This window comes from Aquila chrysaetos, chromosome 3 (genome assembly GCF_900496995.4).
Source record: "Aquila chrysaetos chrysaetos chromosome 3, bAquChr1.4, whole genome shotgun sequence".
Lineage (NCBI taxonomy): Eukaryota > Metazoa > Chordata > Aves > Accipitriformes > Accipitridae > Aquila > Aquila chrysaetos.
Window position 1 is genome coordinate 9,989,312 of NC_044006.1, and position 18,913 is coordinate 10,008,224.

General features: G+C 36.0%; 1 protein-coding gene across 2 annotated transcripts in view; it reads right to left on the bottom strand.

Annotated features, from left to right (window-relative positions):
• Positions 1-1,584: 1,584 nt before the first annotated feature.
• The window catches only part of ARFGEF2 (ADP ribosylation factor guanine nucleotide exchange factor 2), a 35,892-nt gene continuing 18,563 nt past the window's right edge, over positions 1,585-18,913 (bottom strand). The window contains exons 19-39 of one of the 2 annotated variants that reach the window (XM_030008877.2): positions 18,133-18,284; positions 17,820-17,948; positions 17,286-17,444; positions 15,936-16,083; positions 14,890-14,989; positions 13,504-13,544; positions 13,250-13,419; positions 12,450-12,601; positions 12,117-12,289; positions 10,841-11,001; positions 9,876-10,006; positions 9,650-9,779; positions 9,024-9,159; positions 8,104-8,242; positions 7,954-8,008; positions 7,579-7,693; positions 7,174-7,304; positions 5,905-6,073; positions 5,377-5,515; positions 4,119-4,236; positions 1,585-2,514 (exon numbers count right to left, since the gene is read on the bottom strand). In XM_030008877.2, coding sequence (XP_029864737.1) covers positions 2,338-2,514; positions 4,119-4,236; positions 5,377-5,515; positions 5,905-6,073; positions 7,174-7,304; positions 7,579-7,693; positions 7,954-8,008; positions 8,104-8,242; positions 9,024-9,159; positions 9,650-9,779; positions 9,876-10,006; positions 10,841-11,001; positions 12,117-12,289; positions 12,450-12,601; positions 13,250-13,419; positions 13,504-13,544; positions 14,890-14,989; positions 15,936-16,083; positions 17,286-17,444; positions 17,820-17,948; positions 18,133-18,284 — 2,825 coding nt within the window. In that variant the 3' untranslated portion in view covers positions 1,585-2,337. The other variant, XM_041122430.1, reaches the window with a different exon arrangement.

Here is an 18,913-nt window from a genome sequence, read left to right on the forward strand (position 1 = left end):
TAAGGCTGAAGGAGAGGGTTGATTAAATGCCCTTATTCTATATGCAGAGATAGTACAAATGTTGCACGTTACAGTAAAGAAAGCCCACAATGCAACTGTAAAGTAATGTAAGATCTGAAAATTAAGAGACTTGTTTCAAGACATGAGTTGTAAGGCTTTCAAAACTGTACAACACAGAAAAAGCATGCAACTTTAAGAAGTTTGTTGTTTTGATAGGAGATAAGGGTATACATTCAATGAGACAGTGACACATTCAAAATCTGAAGAACAAAGTTTCAAATATTTTCTTTAGGACCATAAGAAAAGGAATAGACTACTCTTACAGATTTAAATAGAATTAAAAGAAATGCTTCATTTTTACTGTAATTGATGAAGTGACATTACCAGGGAATGAGCAACTATACTAAATGCAAGCAAAAGGACATTTCAAATGCAGCAAGTTAAGTATCAGCATTGCTTATTTTTCAGTCTTTTCCTATTGTAAAATATAGCCATATATTCCCTTCTACTAAATATTAGTGTATAGATTTTTATCTAATGGGTGTCTAAAAGTTAAAGAGCCGCAATCACCATTTATTTTTCTTTGGTTAAAAATAAAAAGTAAAAATAAAAATGTGAAAGCATTATCACTACTATTGACTGCAAAACCATTCCCAAACAATGCTTATGTAGAACAAGCCGATTTACTGAAAAGCACCATATGAACCCTTTGGAAATAGCTCATAAAAAAAAAAAAAAAAAAAAAAAAAAAAAAGAAAGAAAGAATCCCAACAGCTCTCAGAGTGGAATATCCCAAGACAACTACAACTAAGGCCACCCTACCAGGAAACTCAATTTAAAAAGCAAAATAACAGGTTAAACACTTAATATCATTCAAGTAGGTTGTTTGGTTGGTTTTTTTTGTTTGGGTTTTTTTCTTTTTTTTTTTTTTTTTTTTTCCTAATACTGTTATATTTTAGGTTTGCTACTATGGATAGCACAGCAGTTAAGATAACACCTTTGTTTACATTATTTTAGAAAGTGGAACCTCTCCTCCCATCCTGCCACACTCTTCCAGTTTAGAGAAGTCTTAAAACTTGAAATTAAAATTATTTCAAAGGACAGACCTCAGTCCTGCAGTACTTCAACTGTAAACTGGTATTCTGTCATGGAAACAGTTGTCACAGGAAACTGATGCATTTCAAAGAAAGAAAAATCTCTAGGGCAAATTAAGCTGCAGTGCTAAGTCACATTTGCATCACAGATACCTTCAAAGCATAGAAGTGTATTGGTAACTCTTACAATACATGAACGAACTTGTGTTAAATTTTGCTAGAGCAGTTTCATGGCAATTCCATTTTTATTTTCTTTTTAGATCACGATAGGAACTAATAGTTGAGAACAAAGATCATTTGCACAAAAAGACAAATCAGAAGTTGCAGATCTGCAGTAAAAAGAGACAGAACCTCATACGTATTAAGGACAGGCCTTCTTGCTAAACAGACTTATTACTACTAAATACATTGTACTCAAGGGTAAAAAAAGGTGGTTTTATTTGTTCTGAACCTTGTTTATAATACTACTGTATATGCTCTGTCCATGATCTGGCAATGTATGAAACTAAATGGAAAGTTTGAAAGTCTTTTTTTTTTTTTTTTTTTTTTAAATATGCCTTTAACTCAAGACTAACAACCTAAATAGAGCAGATGTTACTGTGCTGCTGATGTAAAACCTTCTGTAAAAACAAAAATAAGTCTCAGAAAATGAAGCACTGATATTAAAAAAAAGTTGTAAAAATTACTTGCTAAACAGGAGGAAAACCCTTTCTCCAAATATCCTACAGGCTGTCCACTTCAAAAACTGTAACACACTGCCTGGTCTAGTCATGTACGCACAAAGAAAAACCCAGAATGATCTTAGGTGGTCATTAGCCACTGTGGTATAGTTTATTATGAACACATGTGCTAACATCACAAGGCTATACAACTATATTCATTATTTCCAAGGGGCATAATTTCTATTGAGGAATCCAGCTGATTTATCAGATTTAGCTGGGATGCAAGACTGAACAATTGATAAAGGACTAGAAGAAACAGACTTGATCATAAGAATGACTAGCATTGAAACAAAGAGGCTTTACATCTACTGTATTAACTCTGTAAGCAATAATTTAAATAAAACTGCTGATAGTTTTGTAGGATGGACAGAACAGGATTTTCTTCTTCCTCCCCAGATGCCATTGTGGTAAGAGTAACTTGCTGTGTTGATACACCAGGGTCCCATTTTTTCCCATCCATTTTAATCCATCTCTGGAACATAGCTTTATGTACAAGCTGAAGTAACCAACCCTACTTAGGGCTACCATGAAGGTAAATTCATCCCAGTTGTCCGTATCTGCTCCTCTGTTATGCAGATTTTGAACACAACACCGATACGCAGGAAGAACTTCCGTAGCACAGCTCGAAGCTCAGGAATCAGGTCAAATTGCATGATTTCACACAAGTATGGATAATATGTTGAAGCATGTGCCCTAAACTATCAAAGAAGGTATGAAAAAAGAACATTACTCTCTATTACTATAGGAAAGCACAGAGTTTTTCCACATTCATGGCTACATCAGCTTGTTAAAACATGAGGTCTCACTCAGTCAAAGGCCCTCCTGGATGGCCAAAGGGCCATCAAGCTCAGTGTCTGTTTTCTGCAGCAGCCTTAGCAGATGCCTACAGGAAACCACACACAGAGCATGCATTTGGCATTACTTCCCTAAAATAAGAGTCAGACTATTTTGTGCCTCAGGGGTTTCTCAGGCTAGAGGTAGTATTAGGGACAACTTGTAGAAACACTGCCCTCTGGTGTGAATTTGTCCAGTTGCTTCTCCAGCCTTTTTAAAATACCATTCACAATACATAATGAAGCCTTACACAGCTGAACTGGTGTGTGAAAAAGTATCTCCATTATGTGTGTGTTTGGTTCCCCCCCCTCCCCCGCAGTGACTTGCCATCTCCAAAACTCTCATTCACTGTCTCTTACAGTATAATGATTCAGTCCTTTCCCTCTCTTCATGCTAATGACTTTATGCAGCTCTCATTTTTATTTCTTTTCTGGATAAAAAAATAACTGAGTAGAAGTCTAACCTACATACAGTTCCATGTATGGGAGTCAGTCTATATCCCTTATTCCTGTTACACTCTCCCAACTCTTTTCCAGCTCCATTATACCCCTTTCAATATGGGGGATCAGAACTGCAAACAGGATTCAAGATTCAAATCTGTCATGAATTTACACAACAGGAAGTATGTTTTTTCCTCTATTCCTTTGCTCAGTATCAGTTATAGGGAAAGTTAATGGAACACTTTCTCCACAGAACTTTTACAATAAAAAGATAGTGGGATTGTGTACTAAGGAATGGCCAAGTTGCCATTTTATCTAGAGAGTTAAGACTATTCTCCCAACACACCATAACCACAGGGACATTACTGAATTGCTGCTACATGGAGCAGCCAAGCTACCACTACTACCAATTTCTTAAAATATTGGTAAATTGCAATAAAACATTCCAAACTACGCAACAGTGAAGTGAAATTACACACTTTACAATACAGAAAAAAACCACCAGGAAAACATACGCTTCAGAAAAAGATGAAGTTAAAAAAAAAAAAAAAAAGGTAAGCAACTTCCAGAAGTTTCTCTATATGTCCTAACGTAGTGAATATTTGCATTCACCTTTTCCTCAAGACAGCCAAGATCCTCAAAATTATTTTTTGCCATCACTGTCAAGGAACCAGAATTCCAATTTTGTAGTGGTGAAATTTACCTTTACCATTCTTGTGCAGCTGTAATAACAGCACAAGCCCATCCTTTATTGCACAATATTTGTGCTTTTATGTGAAAGCTCTGCAGTACTTCTACCAATATTTCTATATAGCTGTGAATTTCTTGGACACAGTCTGATTTTTACAATGTAGAATGCTTGCAAAAAAAAATGGAGGTGTAACAATCACTTCAAGGGGAGTACACACTATGTGAGTAAGCAAACTAGCCACCTTGCAATACTGATGATAATAAAGACTAAATTCAACAGAAGCAGAAATGAAAAGATACCTGAATGCAAACAGACATGACTTCCAGCCTGTTCTTACCTTTTCATCACTGATTTTTAGTGTTTTTGTTAAAAGCAACAGCAGGAGATTGGTCCAAGCTTCTCTGTGGCTTTCTGAGTTCACAGTAATAAAATACGCCAGGGCTTCACTGCATACACTAAAGAGATGACACAGTTTGGACAAACCATAAAGAAAACCCATTAAAAGTTTTTATAACAGGCACTGTTTGTCCTCTCAGTGTATTTTGTTTTCAAACAAGATGCATTCCCATGGGAAAGATTTCAATCAAATGCAACAACTTTAATTACACAAACTTGTCTCGATTTTTCTGTTAGAGTAGTTGTTACAGATAACTGAACTGAAATAGTTTTCATGTTGTCAACAAAGAAACATGGAGTCAGAGGCAGAAGAGTCTGATTTTCCTCATAAACATTCTGTGATTAAAGTGTTGTCACCTTCAACCTGCAAACATTATTTCCTGATCCTTACACTGGGACAGCTTAGGCAACAGCAACATGAAAGAGTTCTCCCTCCAAATCCAGACTGCTTTAATGAAGATCTGCAGAGCTCAGCATCACAGATTAAAGAGGGATTACTATTGTATTAATAAATTTTTGGTCCTTGCTGTAGACTGTCAACACAAGGTACAAACTGTACCACTTAATAAGGCTTTTTTTGGGGCACTATTTTAATTAAAGAAGAAATAGAACCTCCCCTTTTGCACACTAAAAAGATTACTATGTCCATAGATGCTGATAAATCAGATTGCTACTGAAATCCGCTGCTTTAGTGCCAACAGCAAGCTTAAGAGTTCTTCACATTTGATTAGAGATTAGTACTCTGAACTTCCACGTACCAACAACTCACTTTTCAAATAAAGGGGACACCACTACCTTTTTATATTCATTTAACATAATTTTCTACATTTACCTAAGTTCCAGGTATACAGCAGCTTATACTGCACTCTATTTAGATTACTGTATCCTATTAAATATCATGTACTCAGATGTGAAAAGTATTCATACACCACCACTTTTGTAAAAAAAGCGCTTATCTCAGGCAAGAAGGTGCTTCATTTATTCCAAGTAGGTTGCTTCCTTATTGCTAAATTAACTTTTTATGAAGAATGGTCATATATATATATATATACACGCATACATACACCCCCCCCCCCCCCCCCCCCCCCGTCTCTCCATATACTTTTCACACTCTGCTCAGCAACTTCAAACATTTGTATCCAGGGATGCACCATACTGGCTGAAAACAGAACACATCAGAACCAGGCTGATACTTTTACCTAAGCAGTCGTTGTTGTATAGCATCCCAGGACTCTCGGCGATTTTCATCCACGTACATTCGAAAGAGTATTCTCAAGCAACAAGCCAAGCTGCTGGTCTCTTGTTTTAAGAGATTGGGTTTTGATTTACCCTTGAACCCTAGAAATCAGTTACACATAGGGAGAGAGGGAACAATCACATTTGTAGTTACTAGCCAAGAAGTAAAGTTTATCAACAATACCTCCACTAGTGAACAATAATGATTTCTTGTCCAGATAGTATCTCCTCCTCCTTGATTTTGATTTGAGACCTCATCTATTTGTAAAGATATTTAACTACAGTAGTACTAACTGTGTAGCTCTACTTTAATCAAAAAAGCAGGTAATTTAGCAAACAATTATTCAAGTCATCAGGAAGGAGACAAGTAATAAAAGCATGCAACACTGTCACATTAACTGCAGATTATTGCAATGGTATACGTTTGTATGTCTACAGCTAAAGCTGTAAGTGGAGCTCAGTATTTTTATAAAACTAAAAAAAAGCCTCACCTGCTCTCCATAACACAGTCCGCTGTTCATAATTTGAATTAAAGGCTTTTGAAAATGAATGAGACTCTTGCAGACAATCTAGTAACTTAAAGAGGTGATGTGAAGACATATATTTATACATTCCTTGGTCTTCTGTGTCAATGTGGATGTCTGCATCCAATGCATCTCGCTAAAGGGGGGGAGCGGAGAGAGAGAACGCGCACATGTGCACGAGAGAGGCACGTCAATAACATTCTTTTTATATAAACTTAAAGAGACTTTGATATTTCACAGACCATATACCACTAACTACAGATTCCATTTTTAGGTACAAGTGAAATATTAGTGCAATACAACACAGCAGAATGGTCCTGTCAAATACCAGGGTTGTACTCCTTTCAGTAGGATATTTTAAAAGAGAGCAGTTATGATCTATCCTAGTTATTGATAAGAAAAAAAAAAATAAATCAAGAGCAACAAGGTAAGAACCTCCCTTATAAAGGCATTAAAAAGTCATAGCAATACAATGTAGAACATTTCCTCTCCTCCAGGAGCTGAGTACGTCTGCTGAATTCTGAAAAACATCAAAATGAACCACAAAAATAGCACAAGTTTAAGTGTTGCATAGTGTAGAAATTCCCCATCTTTGGCTAATGTCACGTTTCATGAAAATTGCTCAGCATTTTTAGCTAATTTCATTAGGAATTTAACTATACCATCCCCAAAACACTACCTGAATGCACTAGTCCAAACTTCTAGCTTAGGGCCTTCACAATATCACCAAGCAAGAGCTACCTTGCACTGTTCCCTAGAATCAGAATTTTCAGGGACAAGGACCTCTATGAGGCAGGTAATGAGTTAAACCTTGACCATTAACCTTACTGAAGTTCAACTTCTGCATCTCCTCCTGCATAAACACCTAGAGGTTGAGCAAAGCCTCAACTGTGGCTAAATGAAGACACTCAGGCTAAACAACAGAAAAGAATGCTCTCCCCCAAACAAACAAAAAACATTCTTGATGACTATGTATACATTATAAAAACAATGGTAATATAATATATTGATAATAAAAATAATGATAATATAATAATCCAACAGGCAGACTGCCAGGAAACACTGGAGGCAGTCAAAAAAAAAAATCGCATCTTAGAGTAATGACACACACATTCAGGGTAGCGCTGAGAGAAAAAGGAAGAGACTGTATGCTCTATTTTGTAAACACACTTCAGACTATTTGATAGTCTTTGTACTTTACTGCCACAACAAGATTATAAATAAGTCTGATGGTACCTGAGCTGCAGCCATGTGTTCAGCATCTTCCTTCTTGCTTGTTGCTGGATAAAACACTATATTATCAATGGTCTGTATCAGTTCCAGCTGTACCACACACTTTATAAGGAGGCCAGCAAATAGTTTCTGGTCTAATGAAATGGAGTAACACAAGTTTCAGAAGCAACTTATGACAATTCACTTACAACAGACTAGCAAAACACTACATTACCATTAGTATTTTTAGTGACATTTAGTGATGCTGTGAATTATCTTACAAAGAGAAAATTTCTCCGCAAGGCATAAACACAAGTTGTAAAGATGTACCCCAAATTTAAGCGCCCAAAAACTTTCTCCACAGAACTACAGAAGTGGACCAAGAGTGGCTATAAAAGGTCATTTAATAAACTTGCATGTTTTCCTTACTTGTATAAGGACCACCTTTCCAGCTCTCATCTGTTGGATTTGAAAACTGACTTTGTCCTCTTTCTGAAGCATTTTTATCCATGCTGCTTAAAGACTGGTGATCTAGGTCTAAATCCTAGAAGAAAATGCAGAACAATTCTAGCAATCCAAAACACTAACTACCAACCAGCTATCAGTTTTCAGATTACTTCACTAATCTTAGATTCAAAGGCTTCCTGCATCCATTCTTTATATCTTATTTTACAATGACACCAAATACAAGCTAATGTCAATTCAGTATTTGTGGTCAAGTGTATTTACTACAATAAATTATTTCAAAAGCTAACTTAACACGAAACCCTTCAAGTTGGTTTGTTGCACTGATTTAACTCTTACCAAGTGTTTTTCAGATGAATCTTCCTCCATTCCCACAGGCCTCCACGTTAGCAAGCTTCACAAAGTAAAAAAAAAAAAAAAAAAAAAAAAAGGTAAGTATTGTTGCTCTGGAATCAGGTATTAGTATGAGAATTAAATTTATTAACTTACACATGAGGAATAGTAGTTTTGAAGATTTCTAGCATACAATTGCATGTTTGGCCCCAGACTTCAGGGCTGAACTTCTGTCCGTTTAATATTACCAGGTTTTCTAGGCAGTTTGTACCTGATCGAGCCAACTGCTCATTATCTGTGAAAGAAATGTTCCATATTTATCAACTTCTACAATATCAATGAAAAAATAAGCATTGTCTATTACTGCTCCACCAAACATTTTTACCAATATTGTGAAACACATGGTATATTAGCTTAAAGCCTACTTATAAAGTATATTACAATAATATCAAGCTTAGGAACCTACTGAATTAAAAATAGTGTTTAAAAATAGACTTGATGAGATTGAAATCCAAACAGTGAAGACAAAGGACAGGAGAGAAGCAGAAAGAAAGCATACAGTGAGACAAAGGAAGGAAAAGCACCAATTAGAAACTTATGATTTCCTGCAAGGTAGTTACCCCACATTTCATGCTAGCAATACACAGGATTTCAGGCATAAGAGTTGGAGCTCAAAAGAAAACACATTCTTTAGAAAGTCATATTTAAAAGTACTAGATGGTTGGCAGGGGGAAGAAAAAAAAAAATCATAACTCATACATGTATATATATCTGCTAATAAATGAGGTTTTTTATTCATGCAGCGAAATGGAGAGAGGTTGTCGGTAGAAGATTAAACACAACTCTTTAAAAGTTTTTGCTCTGTCACAATAGCACCATAAATACATTAACAGAAGAGCTGTCTAACCAATTAAATAGAATGATCCTCCAATATTTAAGATACTGCATCCATCTATTACATAACATATTGTCCTAATGGTAGTTTTTACTCTTCCAAAATTCAGTTAACTTTCCTCTTCTCAAGTAATGAGCATTTAAAAAATACATTAATCAAAAGATACAAGTAAATAAGCTACCTTGTTTTACACACCAGTGTAACTGTGCAAGTATGTCAGGAAGAAGGATCTCATTTAAAGCTTCATAAAATTGCGTAAATACATCACAAATTGCATAAAGTGCATGGTTGCATGTAGTGGTCATCCATTCAGATTTCTATGAGAAAAAATGAAAAGTCCTTATTTTTATGTGGGTTCTTCTATGATAATAGCACTTGGCTTATACATGGCTATTCAACAAAGGACGTAGCCTCCGAGGAGTAGAATTTAGATAAAACTAAAAAGCCTCACTACTGCAGACATCTTGTCAGAAGCATTTAGTTGGCCACATGAATATTGTTCAGAAAACTATACATTTTCACAACAAAGTGTGAATATTTTCCATGAAAATATTCAGACAGAACAGACAGATAAGTCACTGGATACTATGACAAGTTTCATACATACCACAGAATACAGCAGAATACAACGTATGCTTACGTTTGGAGCAGTATGGGGTAGAAATATACTGACAAGACAACACAAACTGCTGCCTTGATTGTCTGAGTTCTTAAAAACAAACTCTAACGCTTGCTTGCTTTTGTTTGTGGTTTTTTTGGGGTTTTTTTTTTGTTTTTTTTTTGTTGTTGTTGTTGTTTTGTTTTTACCTCTGTTTGTTGTTCAGGCAGTTTCATATTATCAAAAATTCGAAACACAATTCTGAACAGATCTTGCCACCAGTGCTTTTCAAAGGTATGGCCATAACTCTTCATTATTTCAAACATCACTGTTAAGCCTCTATAAACAAACCCAAAGAAAAAGAGGAAAAGACGTTAAAATGCGTACCTGTGATCTTTTCACTAACTGAATAAAAAAAAAAAAAAGCTTTATTACCTTGTTCGAACATCTAATTTGCAACGATTGATGATACAAGAAAGTTCAAATAAAATGGGAAACCATCCTCGGACCCATACTCTGTCCCCAGGAGCAACATTCATGTCATCACTCGTGTATTCTCTTAATACCTTGGAGATGGGCAAGGAAAAAAAAAAAAGATTAAAAAAAAAAAAATCTCAAAAATCTTTAATTCTGACAGATTTAGATACTACTAGTGGCACAGATAGACTTAAAAAGTTAGCTTAGTTTCTACTGTAACACTCAAATCTTGTAAAATGTAAATATAAATCTGAGACATTTACTTGTGAAAAGGTTGGGAAGAAAAATATGAAAAATAAGCAGTTAAACCCGTTGTACTTAATTTCTGCTAAAGGCTTTACAAGTTGCAGAGGTCTGAACTTTAGAAAGCAAGTTTAACAGTGGCAGGCAACAATTATATAAATATAGGTAATAAGGAAATCTAAGTTTGGCATAAACCAGTCTACACTTTGCTGGCATATTAGATACAGCATGCACGTCTTGCAGTGGTAACATATGAATGCAATCTAACTCCAGGCTCTTTTCACCAAAGTGATTAGTATATTAAGTCACACAATAGACCAATGTAGAAAAATATGCATGTTTTTAACCAATTTAACTAGATATAATTAGGGTGACAGAACAAGAAGTATTGTTTTCCAGGTCATCCTAACATCATCATAAAAAAAAAAAAAAAAGGACTATTTCATTCAGTTATTTCCAATTCGGACTGATGAGACTTAAAATTTTCTTATTAGTCCTAGTTTACTGCTTACATAATACCAAAATGACTGCTAATTCTGTATAAGCTTTTAACACAAACACCTCCTGCTGGGAGACTGAAGTTTGAGTCTGAAAGCTCTCTCTTAGTTACAAGATTAGTCTCAGTTTAACAGTAGAAGATAGTGTAAGAATACACAAGGGTAAAAATTAAAAGAAAATACCTGTGGCCTTTCTGAAACATATTTAGCACAATACCGAATAAGTCTAATAGCTTCCATGCTGGTGTCCGGAAATGCAACATTACAGGCAAACTCAGAAAGACATTTTACTGCATCCTGAAATGAGTCAATTGCTGCTGGAAAGTGCTGTTGAAAAATATTTGCTGCAAAGAACAAACAAATACACTTCATAAAATTTACTGATATTGAAATCCATAGATAAACTGGCATTGATCTACAGATGTCAGCCATGGTATACCACTACCGAATGGACAAACATGAAAGGACCAGATCTTCTGGATTAAATACTGTTCTCTGCCTTCCCTTGCATTCTTTCCCATCCCACCCCACCACCCAAATTTGTCAGCATCTCATTTTCTCAAGTTGGGTAATTACCAATTTTATAATCTAGGATTATTTTATGGCTTCTTATATGGTTCAGTTTCCTCTCTCAGCACATGCAACCCAAAATTCTTAAAATATGTTGAGAAATAATAGCAGTAAAGCTTGATGTTATCTTCTCTGCTGTGAATGAAGTCACCTAAATTTACCTAAGTTACCTATTCTGTAGCAAGAGAGGAAAAAGTAGTTAGATTTCAGACTTAAGGGCCAGACTAAATACAAAACAAATCCAACATGTACAAGCTTTTGAACAAACTACAACTCCCATGATCTATGCAATTCAAGTTAGCAAAAAGAGTGTTGTCACTATTTGCATGTATTAATACTGTCCATAGCTCTTTTTCCCCCACATTATTTAATGGGAAGAGGGCAGTTTCAGGACATGCAAGAAAGCTACGATACTGAAGGTCTATTTAAAGAATATTTGAGTTAATTGTATTTCTTTGACAGTGGCAGCAGTATGTTGTTCAAATAGACTTTTAGAAAAGATATAGCCTGTACAAACTAAACTCTACAAGCAGCAGTCACAAGGTTTATGTTTCCTACCATATGATACTGAATTGGTATGGAAGTTCGTGAAATGTGTTCCTTAATCCAGAACCACCTACTGTGACAGATGGAGCAACATACAAGTTTACTAAATCTATTCCAAACATCCAAAGTTCTGTAGCAGGATATGTATATCTAGTTTTTCCTGTCCATAGCAAATCAGGAGACTTAACAGGGAAGACCTAGCTGCAGAGTTTGAACAGACTGGGTGCAAGATCTTGCGTTTATTTATCTGGAAATACGAAAGTCTTATTCAGATGGGCCTTTTAAACCAGAAGCACAGCAGCTAAGCTAATTTTGGTACTCTCATCTGTCAAGCATTACTTACTAACTATGTGTGCTGTAGTTTGAAAGGCCAGCTCCACAATATTCCCATCATGGTCTGACGCTGCTTGATGAAAGACTGCAAAGATATTCTTCCAGCCTGAACGAATATTACCAGCTTGAGAGTTCACCATCTGAGCAATACAGCGTATTACCATGTCCCGAATAGTTGGAGATCTTAAAAAAAATGAAAAGTATGAATTTCACAAGTGGCACAATTTTACACTGGCACAAAGTAACTGTGCCGCTTCCATGTACGTGACAATCTAACCCACACCAAGTAATATCTTTAAGTAGGACTAAAGCAAGCTAACACAGTCATTGCAGTGCATCACACCTGTTTTTCTTCATAATATGCTCAAAAGGCCTTAGGAAGTCTTTCTGGAAGCGAAAGTTGGCTAACTCTCCCTTCTCAAGAAATTTCATTGACAGCTGCCTTAATGAGTCTACCGCAAAGATGGCGACATCTTCATTAGGGTTGCATCCAACCTAGAAGAAAAGCATATTTTCAAACACTCTACCGCCTAACATATTACTTATATGAGTAACAAATTCATCATTCAAGTTTCGTGACAGTCCATTAAAAATTGCTAGCATGTTCTAGTTTTCAGATATTTAGAAAATACGGGGTTACTTTCGGAGAGAGCTTTCTCAGGCATTTGATCCAACTAAACAGACCCATGGATTTTGTATGCAACAAATGCAGAACTATAATAGCGAGCTAGATGCTAAGAAAAAAAAAAAAAAAAAAAAAAAAAACAACTTAGGTTAAAAAATCCCCACCTAAACATGGTCCAGTTTCCTAAAGAAAATAACTGTTGTTCCAGGATCACCTGTATATATTTTAGAGGAAAACTAACTTGGCATTTGATCAGAAGGATGAGACAATGACATAAAGAAAAAATACAAGTACAAAATCATATAATGAAGTGATTAAAAATCATTCCCATGAACGGTTCCATTTCTATTTATACACTTTAGGTTTTTAAATAGGTGGTTCCTTTAGATGCCTTTACTGGATTTTTTTTTTTTTTTTTAAAATATCACAACCTACACCACTAAGAACATAAAAGGAAAAAGCTGATTAAAGAAGTCCTGCTATTCATGTATGTTCTGTAACTTGATTTTTAAAAATACCTTATTGAAGTGATCTCCAATCACGTGCCAAATCCTTGACCACTGCAGCCTAATGCGATTCATGTTGTAATATGATATCTCCACTATCTTCTGCAGGCTGAACATGCGTGGATGGTGTGGGGAAGCCAGCTCATCCATGGAAACAGCACACAACCATCGGACAAAATCAACTGAACATTAAAACACACTGCTGTAAGTTCAGGATGTTACATTGCAAGAGTTCCTGTAACCCAGCAAATGGTCAGCATACATACCTATTGCATTTCCATCCAGCCTAGTTGATCCTGTAAATATCCTATGGAACAAATAAATGAGTTGCAGTTTTAGCTGCACATCCACAAGAGTCAATCACATCTTAGTGCTGTAGGCAAGTGCCAGCACATCTCCTGGAGGAGATGTGGGTTTTTTTTTGGTTTTTTTTTACAATCCTCCATGCCATGAACTCTGCAACTGCTTTATTCTTACTCCTTGGCAGCAGTTCATGTCCTTCTCCTAGTCTAAGCATTCTCTTCCCTGCTGCAAGTCACAGTCTACTATGCTCCTGCCCCACTGCAGGAAACACATGCAGGCTCACAATTTTATCCAGGACAAGTAGTGCTGGAGCAGTCATTTGGATGACTGAGTGTGTTCAATTTCATAGGGAGAATAAAAAGACATGAAGAAAGATTTGCTGCTAGACTTTACTGGATGCCAGCCACCTGCTTGATCTTTACATAGTTCAAGAATACTCTTAAGTTGTGGCCATCAAAACAGACAGCAGAAAGACTATGGATGCACCATTTTCCCTTCTTGAGTCTTGAGGGGAGTTCAGACCACTGATCATGGTTCATATAGAACACTGGTAAGCGGAGAATGTTCCCATGTCTTTTAGACTTTGATATGGTAACAGGCATTTATGTTACAATAAACACTACAAGTCTGAATGTATGGTTCTACAGACTTGCCCAATATTTTCAATAACGATACAAAAGTCCCCTTCCAACACATGCTTTATGATAGAAGCATCTCTTCAGACAACATTTTAGAAGGACAGATGAGAAAGATAACGATTTAGACAAGAATGCAGCAACTAACGAATAAAGAGCTGAAGAACAGCAACTAAAGAAATGCCAAAATACTGACGTTTACAAGACCAAAGAAAATTCCATAATTTACTAAAATAAGGGCATTTATTCATTTCAGATACCTGTCCTGTTCAGCCTAAATTTAAAAAAAAAAAAAAACAAAACACCAAAAAAACCCCAAATACACAGAATACATACATGTAAGCTAGAGACAGTTAACAGACAGATTTGTAAAACAAAAATAGCTGAATACTGTAATACCAACCTAATTCTGCTCTTCACTGGCTTACTCCAAAGAAAAGGCATAAAAACACATGAATACACACAGTGCCCTTTCTCACAATACACTACATTAGTTATACTGTTATTTAATGACAGTCTGTTGTTTTGTGACTATTACATGCCTAAAGAGATATACTTATTGGGTCCAGAGAAAGCACCTAAGTATCAGCATCTTTCTCACAACAGAAATAGGCTTCAAGAACAAAAGTCCCTGTCAAGAGTCTGTAAATAAAGTGAAAATGGTCAGTAACTTGAAGTCATGTTTTCCCCAGAAAGAGATTATATTCTCAGTACCTGTCTACTGCTACCACTACGCTCTGCGAACTGGTCTCTCCCACAGACTCTTGAATGCTTGCCATATGCCGTTTATCAGCTCCACTTCCAACGAGGTTACCTGCAATAAAAGCCATTAAAACCCAGTATTTAGCATCATGAAATCGTGACTTATATTAACCCCAACTTTACACAAGTAGACAAAGACAAGTGACTACTGCTTCCAATTATCTTGTAATTTATATGGAGAAGATGCCAGATCTGTGCCAGATTATTACAAAATTAAACATCCAGTAAGAAGTATGGGGTTTTTCCCCTTAGGGCATTGTGTTTCGACCATCACGTTTATTAACAGATGCAATGCTGTTAATAAAAATTGGAAATGATAAACTATGATTTTAAAATATTAACTCTAAGTCAGATACAAGTAGTTAATGCCAGGCACAGTTCTGTTATATTCAGCATCATCACTGTGTATAGCACTAACCCCAGAGTATTTTCAAATTAAAATGTTTCCTTGATGGTTTTCCAAAGATTGCGGCAACTTGCCTCGTCCCTCTAATTTAAAGCTTAAAAACTAAGGTTTGTTTCTTGTACATAATGCAGGAACAATAGAAACTGGAACAGCAAGCCCAACATGCAGAGATAAGAAATTAATTTGGAAAACCAATTATCAATCACTGAAACATCTACTAGTTCCTAAAAATAAATGGCTGATGTTTTTACTATTAAAAACAGAGCATAAAAAAGAAAGAACTGATAATAACGGTAATGAAACCACGACTTAGTAAGTATGGTAAAACAGTTTTGACAACAACATGTTCCAGCAAATAAATCTGGAGGAGTTTTGTTAAATTGCTTAACCCAATTACAAAGTTAGAACATATTTGGTAATTACTAATACATCTTGAAATATATGGTTCCATTTTTTTAAGTTTCATTAATCCAATATAGCTTCCCCTGGAAGCAAGTAAATATATTTTAATATCTTATATCATTGAGCTTTCTTAGCCATCATAGTTCGCTTATATGTGCATCTTTGTGAAGTCCAAGATTATTAATCTCACCTAATCCCAGGCCCATAAACTCTTCCCCTCCAGATGCATAGCCTTTAATGCTTCCTTCCCTTTCACGCCCAGAGCCAGATAAATAACGAGTTTTCACTCCAGTTCCTATAAGTTGTGCTAGTTCCAGCTGGCTAATACATTTCAAGATCTAAAAACAAAAGATATTTAAACATTGTGTTTCCTGACACCATTATATTTTTATTCTTAACTGTTTTATATTTATATTTAATATTTATAACCTTCCCAGGTTCTCTAACCTTTAAAACAACTTTGACAACGGTAACAGTTTTGATGTAACTGAAACATTACCCATACAACTGGAGATAAAGTTGAGTAATTCATTCAAGAGCACCAGCTGCCACCAATCATTCCAATATGAGACAAAATAAACAGTACCCAAAAATCTAACTTGGATCTCTAACTACTAGAGGAAACCTTTTTATTACTTCTTACAGCATCAAACTTCAAAACTATAAACAACTTGGGAGTTGATCTTCTAGAGAGTTCATTGTCCCAGAGAGATGAAAAGACTGAATTTTTGCAGCTGCCAGTTTGAGTAATGATGTTTCAACATAGACAGTGAAAATGCCAAAGTTGTGCCTTGCCATCAGCACAAAATTTACTATCTCTTCTTTCTTACTCCCCCACTGCAACATCCCTTGGACTGGCACAAGCATTTGTGAGGGTATGCTGTAAGCCAGGTCCAAGTAATTTGTCAGCAAGAGAATATTTGGGTCATATTATCATGTAGCCAAAGACTAGTGCCAAAGAACAGAATGCAGTAGGAATGCCCCTTTTAGCAGCAGCACAGATTTAGATCTGATTAAAGAGCTCCTGGAAAATACACTGTAAGAAAATACATATGATCCTGACAGCCTATCCTTACCTATCCCCCACCAAGTTATTTTAGCCCTAGTTTTTCATGTGATCATGGTATAAATGTTGCCAAACACTGCACAGACAAGTCTGGACCTGTGAGCTAGTATATTTTTGCATTCTTGTTCACGTAAACAATAGTTTCTGTGCAGAATTTTCTGAAGTCAAATGAGATTTTAATATGGTTTTAATTCCATATCAAAAGCACCTACAAAAATTACAATATTGGTCACACAGTGTCTATAGGGTCTGCCAGAAAAATGCAATGCATTTTTTTACATATATGTACATACATACACACATATATATAAACCACTAACATAATAATGCACTTGAATCCACATTTTAAACAGTGTTCTGACACATGCTGGGAGCTAATGCAGTTACTAAAGAATGAAAGTAGTAGAAGAACAAAATCCTGCAAGTTTTCAGAGGACAACACAGTTGCACTATTTAAACTAATCAAGTTTTTACCTCATGCCAAGAGTTCCCAAGATAGTTGCCATCTGTGTGAGCAACTGTAATAAGTGTCTTAATGGTATCTATGTTCTTCTGTTTCATTTCTGTAATACTGGAACTGGCAGTCAACAAGGAAAAACGAGCAAGGGCCTGTACATAAGCATCTCGTTCGAGCTACAAGACAGAGAAACAAGCACCATAATCAAGTCCCTGAAGAGCTAGAGAAAGCTACTTGTCCAGCATGCCTACACAATTGCCCTTCTATGTATAGCTGGCACTATTAGAGCACTTTCCAGCTGAAGAGGAGTGGGAGGCAAGTTAGTAAACGCTCTTAATAGAAGACTCAGCAATAAGAGAAAAACAGTTGAAAAGCTTGATGATATCAAGATCTTAAACCAAACTACAACGAGACAGTATTATTTTATTTTACCATTTCAAGACAGTAGACCAGATGCTTCATTTTCTATGTGTAAGTTGTTTGTAATTCTTCATCTCCTTCCCAGAGCCTACACTGCCCTTAGCAAGCCCCACGCTAAGTCTTATACAAACCTGCATTCCAAAGATACAGGCTATTCTAATTGCACATCGTATTCCTTCCAAACAAAGGGATGCAACTTCTGTGTCATCACAGTTCTGCAAGCCAACACTGTAAGCTGCCAGCAATGGAGTCCATACAAGCTAAAGAAAGAAAGAAACTAAGTTCAGAAGTCTATTACAATTTTAACCCAAACACTAGGTACTGAAACCAAATATACCCAAAGAGTGCACCTGTTGCATTACCTAGCTCTTCAGAGTAATTTTCCACTTTTACCCATGCTTAAAACTCTTAGCAATGAAGATACGAGGAGAACTTCACACTCACTTTGAACATGGGTCTGACATGATCCAGATGAGTGGCACTAGTAAAAGGAGCCTTTGCATGGCTTACAGCCTCCATGAGGGCTTTAGCCGTTTTAGCCATTTGTTCCATCTCCAAGTTGTACAACAATCTCCGCTGCTTTTCATTAGCTACACCTAAGGGGAACACCACACAGTGTGCATTAGTTTCTTTTTTGTGAAATCATGTCTTCACATTAGAGCATCACAAAATATTAAAGGTATTACAAATGAAATCTAAAGATAAAAATCTTCCACAATGTTAGAACTGAAGAGGCTGTCATAGGTTGCAAGTAAAGAACTCCAGCGCTAAAACCCACATGCCAGCTTAAGACTTTATTCTATACAAAATAACTAATTCAGCCCTTTATTATATGCCACATGTTATGACCTAATCATTGGAAGTCAGAGAGGCATACTCTATTAAGTCACTCCGCCTGTAAAAATGGATGGAAGATCCTTCATCTTCTTAGCCTGACATCCTCAAAAGAAAACTAGCCCTCACTAACTTGATAAATAAATTAATATCTTAGTGTTTCTTTACCCTTATAGTAATGGTTGCAACTTCCATTTTCAAGCAAAACGATTTCATTGCTATTTTGATCTAGGAAACTTGCAAATAGCATGGAAAACACTGAAAAAACCACTATGCTGAAGACTCAGAAGTTACTGATTTGAATTAAATCAATACCAGTTATTCTGAGCAAAAGCAGAGTAGAGCTGGGGCTCCTGGTTTCTAGTGAACACTACAAACAGAAGTTGTCATT